The 12,528-nt window shown below is 39.8% G+C and overlaps 1 protein-coding gene across 3 annotated transcripts in view; it reads right to left on the reverse strand.

Annotated features, from left to right (window-relative positions):
* The window catches only part of Braf (B-Raf proto-oncogene, serine/threonine kinase), a 125,087-nt gene continuing 112,559 nt past the window's right edge, over positions 1-12,528 (reverse strand). For 2 of the 3 annotated variants that reach the window (XM_052173513.1, XM_052173511.1), the window contains 3 exons: positions 12,279-12,413; positions 10,585-10,738; positions 1-6,862 (listed from right to left, as the gene is read on the reverse strand). In XM_052173513.1, the coding sequence (XP_052029473.1) occupies positions 6,840-6,862; positions 10,585-10,738; positions 12,279-12,413 (312 nt within the window). In that variant the 3' untranslated portion in view covers positions 1-6,839. Of the gene's footprint in view, positions 6,863-7,145; positions 10,739-12,278; positions 12,414-12,528 lie in introns of those variants that run through there. The other variant, XM_052173512.1, reaches the window with a different exon arrangement.

Consider the following 12,528-nt stretch of genomic DNA (forward strand, 5'->3'; position numbering starts at 1 on the left):
ATGCAGTCAATCTTTATTAAAGCAGTATTCGCATATTCACATCAATTACATAGCACTTTTTTGGGGGGGCTTTTTTCTTTTAAATATAATACAGAGTTTTTTAAATAACTTTACACAGAAATAAATTTCAATTTGATTTTCAGCTATCTTTTTTATTTAATTCTGCATGCTTTCTATCCAAACTGAACAATATTTTCCATTATACAAATTTACATGAGAAAAACTCCAAAGTACAAATGAAGGGACCTGAGCAGGAAGGAACTAAAGAATTAGGAAGTAGGTATAGGGAAGAAACAAAATTCAAGCAAACATTGAGGGATAAGGGATAAGAGACATCATCCATTTGATTGAAAATAAATGTCTTTTTTTATGAATTGAAAAATAAGCTTTAAAAATAGTTACTCCATTATAATTTTTGCAAAGCAGGCATAGAGAGGTCTATGGATAATGAAAAGTCCCCATCTTTTCACTGGCCACTCCCCAGACTCCATGAGAACCTCTTGAATGCTTGAGTGGAACTGAAGTGAGATAAACCCAGCCTTTGGCAGTTACAGACAAGAGGAATGCATGAGTTGCCATAGGTGCGGCAGCTGTAGTAATTCACTGCAGCTCAAACAGGAAGCACTTTTCTCCCCTCTCCCTTACTGGAGACTTGCCCTCAGACCAAGAAGTGCGCGTGACCTTTAAGGGTGAGGCTTGGTAGATGCTAGAGTTGTCTCCTTTTCCTGGTCTAAAGCCCAAGAGTGGTCTATTTAATAGGATTGAAGAGCCATGGTGAATGGTGAAGTCCACCCCTGATCCGTGAGCCGTCTGATTATCTTAGGAGACACAAGTGCTGTGGAAGCAAAGGTTGAAAGTACACCCAGCAATGGGAATACCATATATTCTGTTACTGGGACACAGTCCATCAAATAAGGTGACATTGAAAGCCAAACCAAAGCTGTGTTGTGGAATGGCCAAGGAGACAACCCAGGGAAAGTGTTTTCAGGTAAAGGGAGGAAGAGTACAGCACACACACACCTGGGGTGAAAACTACCACGAAATGAAGATAAATATGACAGTAAGGTTAGCCATGTAAGCTGGTAGCTAATGGGAATAAAAAGGCATATGTTCACATAACCGGTTCTAGTCAGCCATGGAACATGGAATTAGAAAGGAATGATTTAAAAAAAAGTTCACAGCTTAGAATAAGCACACTTATTGCACTCTTACATTGTATTCAGGTGATTATAATTCATCTTCCACCCTTAGTTTTCTCTGAAGGCCTAGATTTAATTGTCACCCTGCCTTATTTTGGTCCATTTTCTTCCATTTGTGCCTAGTCTGTGAGCTTTGTCTGCTTATGCTAGATTGCAGTTTCTTCATGTAACTCACAACCCAGCCAAGCACACATGGGTTCAACAGTCTTAAAACAACAGTGATTTCCAAGTCAATACAGAACTGCATACCTTGCCTACAACCCCCATTCCAGCTGTGTAGACACTCCCCTCATGTGCTTCCTGTCTGTCTCCCCTGTGCACTGTAGATGGGAACCAGCAATCGTGAGTGCTGGGCAATGTGCTCAGCCTGCCAGGAAAAGCAAATGATTTGCACAAAATGGTTTTTGATACTAACAAGAATAAATATATTTCAGTTCTGTTTTCAAAGAGCACTTCAATCTACAGAATTCTTTACAAAAAATGCACCACAAAACAAAAACAAAACAAAACACCATACTGGCTGTTGTCCTCATGCACAACTGGTTAGATAGCTGCAATTAGTCAAAACAGGTAAATAAAAGTAAACAGCTTAGTGATACTGATTGAGTAAGTTATAAACAGGACAGTTGAAATTGTGGAGACTGAAACAAAGGCCCACATTTCTCACTTTACTAAGGTGGTAATAAGGTGTGTGTATTTATATTTGTGTGTGTATGTTTTAACTGTTAACATTGTATTTACTGGGAAATGTGGCCTAGTGGTAGAACCCTTGTCTTAGTGCATACAAGGCCCTCGCTGCAAACCCACTGACGAGAAAAAATTAGGATGTCAGATTCCACTTCAAAAGTACCTTATAGGAACTGTTAGTTTTTCCTTTCAAATGACAAAAATTAGGACTAAATTTCCATTTAAATGTCTCTGTCAAAATGGAAGTAAAGATCAGTTATCTGAAACTTTGAAAGTTATTGTCTGATGAACTGATATAACCCTACAAATACACTAGCCATGCCAGCCCCCTCTGGGGTCAACACTTCATCTCGGTGTCTGAGTGGAACACAAGTACACAGCACGAGCGTCCGCTGACACCCCACCAGCTCTCTCTCTATTCCACTGTCCCTTCAGAGGCAGCCCCCCTTCCCTCATGAGCTTCCTTCATGCACTGGAGCAGCCAGTTGCACTTCACTTGCAAACAGGACCTTGGGAGGCAAGTTTATACTTGAAGCTCTGAGAACTCAGTATCTAGGTTGGCAGCCTTTCTCTGAAGACAAATCACATCCACAATTGTTTCTTTTCTCACTGAGTCAGTACATGATTGCTGCCCCGCACACACTGATTCAAAACGGAACTACAGCAGTGTCTTAAAATGTCCAACATTTTGTATAAAAGTTCCATGCTTTGAAGAGCCTGTAGGAGTAGAAAAGATTTCTCTAGAAATGTCACAACTATATTTTAGGCCTAGTTGCTCTATGTGGTAACTATTTCTGGCTATACTAGGGATTATGTGCTTTAAAAAAATATTTCACTGAAAGTTTACCATTTTTTTATTTTTTAAATGTGAATTGGCTATAAACTTTTTAGTGCATTTATCTTCTTAGTCTAAATTGCACTCTAAAAAATATTATCACAGCTGAGTTAAACCAGACTGGCCATTCTCTTCATAAATCACTGATTTCTGCTAAAATGTTAGCTTTTTTATTGCATCATGAAGGCACAGTAAGATCATTTGGCAAATTGTCAAGATATTTTTCTAGAGCCTCCCTACATGGTTTCACTCCTCTAAGCTTCCTGCTGTTTCTGCTCAGAGTGAACTCTCCATCTCTGGCTATGGTTTTAAAAATAGCTTATTGGTCGACATCGGCTGGTCAAGGTGCTGATATACTAGTACTAACAGTGCCAACGTGGACAAAGAAGAGAATCTTATGAAAAAGGGTAGGGTATCCTTCTACCCTCTTAGCTGGGCAGTCTCTTTAGATGAGTAGCTGTGCATGTGACAAAGCTGTGGCCAACTCACTTTGAAGGCCTACAGTTTAATCAAACCCACTACTGAAAAGTAGAATTATATCATGGTTAGCAAAGTGTTACCATAACTACTTAACTTCATGCGACTGACTTAAGATTAGGATTCTAAAATATATTAAGCAGACTCTGGCACCAATTCCAACAACAGATACTCTGAGCTACAACTTTAAAGAAAAACATCTTTAAACAGTATCACTGCTTAAATGTACAATGCCCTTTAGGACAAAAACGAGTGCTCAACTACAAGTACACATAGAAGTTAAAAACTCATTTTCATGTTCTAGAGCTCCCGACTTTTCACACTTTAAAATAAATATTCATTACCTCATTCTGAGGAGGTAGGTTCCCCCCCCCCGCCCCCCGAAGAAGTCACCTGAACCCTGAACTGTGTTTCCAACTAAAGCTAGAAGCTGAGGTTTGCAAGAGGCTGGAGTGGGTGTGCAGTGGGGACAGGTGAGATCTGCAGAGGGATGCACAGCAGCTCTGATGGTGCCTGACAAGCACAAGACAGCATCACGTGATAAAAGGGGCGGGGCTGCACCAAGATAGGAAGTATTTACAAGGTTTCCAGTTGACAGTGCTGCAGTCTTAAACCATGTCTCTACAGAATGCTTTCTCCTATACCAGCATAAATCTAGCACACAGTTTATATCAGATTGTCTTTTAGGATGCTTCATTATGCCCTCTCAACCTCAAATATAGAAACGGGCTGTTCAGGAACCAGAATCTGACAAGTTGCAAAGAATCTTCGTTGAAGATGCATATAAGTATAAATGATCACACTGGATATTCTATTTGCAAATTCCTTCTATAAACTATATTTTGAGGTTAATAATATCTTAGTGGTAGAGATTGGGTCCTGTAGCTTAATAGTGAAAAGTCCATCAGGAATCCTACCTAGTTAAACAGTCCTATATAGTTACACTCAAGCCTTAAAAGACCTCACGAGGCACCTACATTCTGTCTATGAGTTACTCATAAAGTGCTCTGCACAAACAAGGGCTTCCTTGTATTCTCTGAGGAGCTCAACAAGATTATCTGCAGTCTAAAAAAAAAGAAAAAGAAAAAGAAAACCCCACAAAAAGAAACCCTTTTTATGTTGTTTGTACACGATAAGAAAAAAAAAAACTATTTGATAGAAAACAAGAAAGAAGGTTTAAATATTTATTTTTTTATATTCTTCTATTTAAAAAAAAAACAAAACTCACAATACCCTGAGCCTGGTTTCTGGGCACAGCTTCATTTAATATCAACCCTACTTTCCCTTTTCAAGTGAGACATCATTCTATACTAAAATGAGAGGAAGAAGTCTGTCCCTTTGCCTCTTATCTAGGCCACTCACATGCTAACTTCCTTCCTTGAGGGCTGGCCCCACCCCCAGCGCTGAGGAGGTCCTCCACCAGGGCAAGCCTTGAAGGCTCTCACTCCTCAGCAGGACCTAAATGTGCATCTGTGGCCAAAGTCTATTTTTCGTATCAAGCACAATTATCTTCTCAGCTTTGAAAAATTTTAAGACTTTGCTTTATTTATGTAAGACTTAAAAATACACTTGCTAACTGGTTAATAACTTCTGAATATTTTCCAATTTACTGGGAATATATAAAACTTCCAGTAGGCCTTCCTTTGATGACATTTTAGTTAACTTTTATTGTTTGAAAAATTTTTTCTTTTTGGTTGTTGTTGTTGTTGCAGCCCTGGTTATTCTGGAATTAGCTCTGCAGAACAGGCAGGCCTTATATTCATAGAGATCACTCTGCCTCCCGAGTTGCTTGGATTAAAGGTGCACACTACCACCACAACCATCTGGCAATGAGTTTAGCAAAATTCATTTGACTGCAGTGAGTAGGCTTAAATACACAGTGGTATCAATTACAATTTGAACTTTAAAAATAACTCAAAATTTCATTTTATTTTAGATTTGATAGTATTTTTTGGGGGGAGGGGTGAAGTTCTTGGCTTGAAGTTGCTAAGTACATCTCCTTTAATTTGCATGTTTAATTCTTGAAGATTCAGGATTCCTGGATAAGAGAAGTCCTGGCCATCAATCCAGCCAGTTGTTTCCTTTACTACTATGATGATTTTTATATTACCTTTAAGTAAAGGCTAAGGAAGCTGTGATGAGGTTATATTTTGGATCTGTGCAAAGGTAAGATTTTGGGTCCTGTAAGAACAACTGGGAACAGGCCTCATGCTTTCACACAACTCCAATGACCCTAATAGTTCTACTCCTACCTAGGGAACTCAGCTACTAAATTACCCAACCTTTTGAAGACCAGGCTTGGGGAAAAAAAGGAATAGGAAGAAGACACCAGCACTTTTTTTTAGGTTGCACATTATAGATAAAGACTAGAAAGAGGATGCAGGATGCAGTGTAGGAGTTAAGTTGGAAGAAATAATGGGATTGTTAGAGAAGATGTTAGTGTGGATCCAGCAAGTACCATTTACCTAAAAAGTATAAATAATTGTCATTATGCTAAAATTCCCTATAATTTTAGGTAGAGAAAAGGATAATAATTATTCTTTAAAAGTTGTTTACAATTAACAAAAATATAATTTTCAGGGAATATAGCCTTGTGGGAAGTATTCATTTATTCCAATTAAACCTGAAAATTATTTTCTTCTTTTAAATAAAAACAGAAGAAACTCAGAAATTAAAACCTGTACCTTACATTTAAATTACACAAATGCCTCATATTCAAAACTGTCAGTAAGCAGTTTTGTGGGCTTTTAATCAGGTGTCATCCATGGCGTCTTATGTCCTGGACAATGGAGCCTTGTATCTGGGAACTGGGAGAGCTGAGAGGATATGGACTGCGTTTTCCTGAGAATTCGCTACGTTGTGAGGAAGCAATCCCCCAACCCTCTCCTCAGTTGCTGGACCCAATGAGAACAGAAGGTGATGTGAGCCGGCACTGAGCAGCCTGAGTGTTAGGCGGGGCCCAGGGAGCAGGCAACCAGGGTGAGCTGAGCGCGAGGTGAGGAGGACGATGCAGCACCCCCTCCTCTCTGCCCCACGGCAGCCTGTCCTCAGCTCTTGCCCACCACTGAGTAAAGAGCCTCACTGTGGCAGCGTCTGCTGAGGACTGGACAAGCCCCACACAGGGTATGCTGCATCTACTCCATCCCTCAGAATGAACGGTGCTGGACAGCGAAAGTGTTCCACAAGGAACCCCAGGACAGGCAAGAATGATGCTTGGTGATTGAAATCGCCCCATCCGATGACCAGCCACAAACTGATCTGGTGGTTAGAAGGGCAAAGTTGACCGGCAGACTTTCCATAGCAATTTTCCCAAGCTGTAGCAGCAAATTCTTCCCATCATGCCTGACCACCAAAAGGGCAGAATTCAGGGTCTCTCCTCTTTCTTCTTGAGAATGGGCAGACTTGTATGCACGTGATATTTATGTTGAAGAAGAAACACGGGCAGCAGAGAATTCTGGTTCCTAAAACATTCTTCCCTCTTTTGTTGAATAGAAAATTCCATTCTGTTCCACATGAGCTTATGCATTGAAAATGTTGTATCTTAAAAAAAATTTGAGGAACAGAACTGTTTTTTGATGTTAACAAACTGTATGAACACAAAACTTAAGAAATCAAGAGTAGATGCTGCCGTGATGGACTGGCTACTTGAAGGCTGCAAATTCTCCTGTAGAGGGAGGACAAGAGCTGATTTTAAAATGTCATCTCGAGAGAACTTCAAGACAGAAACGCCTTATTTGGATCTCACTGAAAGGTGATAAGTTAAATATATTACAAACCTTGTACCATAAGTCACTAGTTTAAACCTCAAGTCACTGCAATCCACAAAAGAACACTTCAGCCATCTCAAGAAAACAACAAGCTGCAGAGGCTGTCACACTGGGTGCCAGGCTGCAGGGCGAGCCTCGACCTCAGCCTTGGAGGCCTCGCACTCATCTTTCTACTTTGCCTTGTTTTTTTTTTTTTTTTTTTTTTTTTTTTTTAAAGATTGACTTATTTTATGTATATGAGCACATTGTAGCTGTCTTCAGACACACCAGAAGAGGGCATCAGATCACATTACAGATGGCTGTGAGCCACCATGTGGTTGTTGGGAGTTGAACTCAGGACTTCTAGAAGAGCAGCCAGTGCTCTTAATTTCTGAGCCATCTCATCGACTTTGTTTTGTTTTTTAAGACAGGGCTTCTCTGTGTGGTCCTGGGTGTTCTGGAACTATCTCTGTAAACTAGGTTGGTCTCAATTTACAGAGATCCACCTGCCTCTGTCTCCAAGTGCTGGGATAAAAGGCATGCCCCTCTACCACCTGAGTCATCTTGCTAACCCCAGCTACTTGACTTTGAAAGTGTTGTCATTGACTTTTTTATTTTAAAGAACATCTTGCTATATAGATTATCTCAAACCCATGACCTTAGGCTCCTGAAAATTATTACAACTGATATTTTCTCTTATCTAGGAATAACCTCTCCAGTGTTTAATTTCTGTCAGATTTAGACTGGTTGCTAGGGAATGTTGGCATGTCTCATATGTAACAGATTGCTAATGACTGGGGGACCAAATCATACGATTTATATGCTGAGAAATCAGCAAGATGGTCTTGCCCTTGTCTCCCTGTCTCATGCTGGGATCACAGGACTACCATCTTTCTCAGCTCTCTAAGCACGTTTTAATCATTAAAGTTTGCTTTCCTAACCGGAACATAACCAACCGGGCTACACACAGTCATATTATCTCTTTCCATCAAGGATTCTTTTTAATGATTAACTAACAAAGGTACTGTTGAGCCAAAAGACCAAAGAAGGAAGCCAGCCAGGCACAGTGGTCCCCGCTTGTAATCCCAGCACTTGGCAGGTAGTGACAGGAAAATCCAAACTTCCAGGCCAGCCTGGGATGTACAGTGAATCTATTTTACAGATGGGCAAGTTGCTAAATGGTCATGAAACTTGCCCCAATTCATACAACTTAAATAAATAAATAAATAAAAAGGCCTAGAACAGAACAACATTAGGGTATAATCTTTTATGAGAAAAAACTAGAACTCTTGGCAAAACAATATAAAACAAAAACAGCACCACTAACAAAATTATACAGAAAGGGAAAGTGATTTAACTCTAGTGCCTCCAATTTCTCTGTATCTGTTACCTACAAATATTACCTAGCATATTTTAATATTCTTCCCTTTTGGCTAATTTCCCAGTGAACCAAATGGGATCAATTGCTATGCATTCGATGGGGTAACGCTTGTGCCTCTAGGACAGCACATGAATTTCTGGGCAGCTTGAGAGCTTAGAAAAGCCAGTGCTGACGAGCTAATAAAGAAAGGAGAAAAGAAGAGGAAGCCAGGAAGGGAGCGGAGGACAGAGTGTGAGGGAGTCACATGAGGATGAGGACAAGGACAGCAGGGCATGAGGGTGGCAGGGGTGAGGAGAAGGACAATGGAGGAGGACAGGGACACACTAGTAAGAGGCGTACGGTGGGAGGTAGAGGGCGAGTGCCACTAAAAACATCGGTCCATGTTTTTTTTCATATGCTTAGACTGTCTGAGTGTACTATGGACTGAGTAAACATTGTAAAAATGTTGTTAGTTACATCCAACACCACCTACCAATAAACTCATCTTTATGGCACCAAAGATCTAGAAATCCTGAGTTTTGATGGTTTCTAATATATTACATTGTGTTATCTCCTTTTTCTCATTTCCTTTTCCTATGCTGGTGATCAAACACTATGCAAACACTTACACATTCTATAAAGTAATCTACCACTGAGCTATATCCCCAGTCCTATGTTTTCTGAGACAGGGTCTTTATGTAGCCAGTCATGCCCTGAACCTGTGACCCTAATTCCACTGTGCTGGTGGTTTTCTTGCTTGTTTGTCTGTTTTATATGAGAAAGGTTCTCCTATATTTAGAATCATGAATCAGTATATAAGACTACAATGCCATTCTTAACTTATCCAAACGAGGGACAAAAGGTAAATCATAATAATTAACAGGCAGTTTCCTTATATGAAATCTAACAGTGCAGGTAAAGCAAGTATTTCCTAAGTTTATCTGTGGTACTCACAAACTCAATTATCATTAACATTTCCCCAATTTTCTGCTTTATTGTTTTCAAAGGAGGATAACATGTATGTACGTACGATGTCTATTGAGTAATTTTTGCTTTGGGTTGTATTTAAGCATTATCATAAGTTTAAATTGAGTAACTGAGTATTAATAGGCTTTGGTCTCTAGGTGACTATGAAGTAGAGATGGCAGGATTTATTTTTTAAAGACCACATTTCCACTTTTCTGCTGTTAGATTCTTTCCAAGTCACAGGACAATTATACTCCATCATGGTTATATCACACTCATTTTCTATACATAAAAATGTAAACATTAGAGGTATATGACACTGTGAAATGCAAGAAGAGAGTATCAGTCATTCACCATGGTTGGGATCTTCCTGGACAAAGACTATCAGGAAGAAAGCTTATGAGAAACAAGGCTAAGTGACCGCTGTCAGGACACCAGAGGGTAAGGACAACCTAGTAACTTAAGAGCCCAATACTTGTTTGTTTGGCAACCAATTATCTAAAGAAGTAAAACAAAAACAAAAGCAAACACCTTAAGGAGCCTCATCATTTTGTGACGTTTTCTTTTGGGGGAAGGAAGTGAGACTAAAGGGCAAGGCATTTTGCAAAAGAAATCCGACTTTTACTCATATATGGCATCTTTAACATATAAATATTTAAGAAGAGCTTTAACTTGTACTTCTCCACTAAAATCCAACATTAAGTCATTTACCTAAGTCAAATGTGCCACTGTGACATTTTTGGCACTCACATCCACAATTTATTAAAATTAATTACCTATTGCTTCAAGGAAATAAAGGACTTCCACACATTCTAAACTACAGTGAAAAGAATGCCTATAGGAAAGTATAAAGGGGAAGCCCAGGATTATTCGGCTCTTATCGTCAGTTCACACAGACAGAGGCTAGCCTACTGTGCACTTCCCACCTGTCAACACGCAGTCCCTGTGACAAGTGACAGTTAACAATGAGAGCTGCACGAGCGAACTGAGAGAGACCTCGAGCTCAGCACTGGACACCCAAGTGAAGGAAACAAACTCACAATAGAAACAACACCTCTGGAAAGGGCACTGAAAATGTTTTGCAGTGTTTGTGCATTTTTATGCATTGATGCTAAAAATTCAATGTTCAGCATAATTCTAAGATTTGGAAAGCAATTTCTAAGTTTCTAAACACAAACATTCTTTGGCTCACCTGCAAATAACAGTTATCCTATTTAATTTAAAGAATATAAGAGAAACTGTTCATTTGTTTTTGTTTCTACCTCACTCTAATGTCTCACTCCTTCAGGTTGTTTCAATGGACTGGAAACCCACCATATCCCCCTGCTTGGATGGGAGTTTTCGGAGAAGCACAAGCATACAGACTAAAATCTTCTGTTTGGAAGCCAGCCCGATTCAAGGAGGGCTCTGACGCGCTGCGGTGAATTTTTGGCAATGAGCGGGCCAGTAGCTCAATGGAGGCGAGAATCTGTGAGAAAGAAGAAATGGGGAAGGGGGAGGGGGCAGGAGGAGGGTGCAGGGGGAGGGGAAGGGGGTGAGGGTAAAAGGAAGGCAAGAGAAAGCAGAGTCAGAATAAGAACTTGGGCAGTACAAATTTTTAAGAGCTCATCACACTTAGATTGAGAGTTTACTTGAGCATTTTTTTTCAGTCTGATTAATGAACAAAGAGAAACTGGGTATTTTCCCATTGGCACAAAAAATAAAAAAAGCTAGCTAGCATAGTAACAATGGTTTTATATACGTACACAGATGAATGAGTAAGTCACTCACAGTTAGTGTTTGTTTGTATTTCAGATCATTTGCTAGTCTTGAAATGAATGGTAAGGAACAATTTAAAACATTACAAACCTAAAACTCTGGCTCTAGGGGATCTAATACCTTCTTTTGTTCTTCCTAGGTACTTCAATGCACACTCGCACACGCGCGCGCAGACAGACAGACAGACAGACAGACACACACACACACACACCCTGCCACACCCACATTTAAAGAAGATGTTAGGTGTTGTAGGATATACCTTTAATCCCAGCACCCACAGAGGCAGAGGCAGAGGCAGAGGCAGAGGCAGAGGCAGAGGCAGAGGCAGAGGCAGAGGCAGAGGCAGAGGCAGAGGCAGAGGCAGAGGCAGAGGCAGAGGCAGGTGGATGTCTGTGAATTTCAGGCCAACCCAGGCTACAAACTGAGTTCCAGGTCAGTTGAAGAAAGACCCTTTATACAGTACATGGTTATAGTATGAGTATAATAAAAATAACAAAATTAATAACATAATATTAATATATAGCAAAATTATATACAAATATAATTAAATTTTTAATAAATACATACATAAAAAGTTTAAAAATCTAGGATAAACAGAAAATGTATAATCTGTTTTTTTTTTTTTTTTTAAGCATCAAGAATAACTCCTGGTCAAAAGTGTCAGTAGAAAAGTAAACCATCAGAGGCAACATAGTGTAAGATACCAAAGCACAGTGAGTACAAAACAGAGAATCCAAGTGTGTTAACTTGTATAAAAATAGGAAAAACACCTGAAATCAATACCACTCTCGTTCAGTGTTTTCATTGTTTATACACACATAATGTTATTTTCATTAACTTATGTGAAAGTATTCTAAGATCAAAAGGTTTGAGAACTCTGGCTGCAGAGATGGCACAGTTCCCAGAACCCATGCCACCGGTCACAGCTGCTACAGCTCCAGTCCCAGAGGGTCTTTCTACTAGCCACAGGGCACCGGGCACACACATACACATGCAAGCAAAACACCCATACACAAAGTAAGATGAGGTTACTTTTTAAGAGACTGAGAATTGAGAGGTCCTGATAAAGCGTTTGGGCTGGGATTCCACACTCCTTCCAAGCCTTCATAAAGTCACTGCCTTGTTTGCTCATCTGGATCTTTAGGGTCCCAACTCAAAATCCAAACTCCCCTCCACTTCCCTGCATCACACTAAAAAGCAGCACATGAAGATTATGCAGTAACTTTGGGGTGTCAGGATGTCTTTCTTACTTGGGGAAAGAGTGGTCTCTCCTCTCTTTTCTTTTTGAGGCACTCTGCCATTAATCTCTTCATGGCTTTTGGACAGTTACTCCGTACCTTACTGAGATCTGGAGATAGGTATCCTCGTCCCACCATAAAAATTATCTGAAGGGAAATAGGCAAAACATACATTTTTTATTAATAAGTGCAAATTTGTAAGCAATGAAAATGTAACCAACTATACATTTATGGCATTTGTACTTTCTCATTTGTACATTAA

Source organism: Apodemus sylvaticus, chromosome 2, assembly GCF_947179515.1.
Source record: "Apodemus sylvaticus chromosome 2, mApoSyl1.1, whole genome shotgun sequence".
In the NCBI taxonomy this organism is placed as follows: Eukaryota; Metazoa; Chordata; class Mammalia; order Rodentia; family Muridae; genus Apodemus; species Apodemus sylvaticus.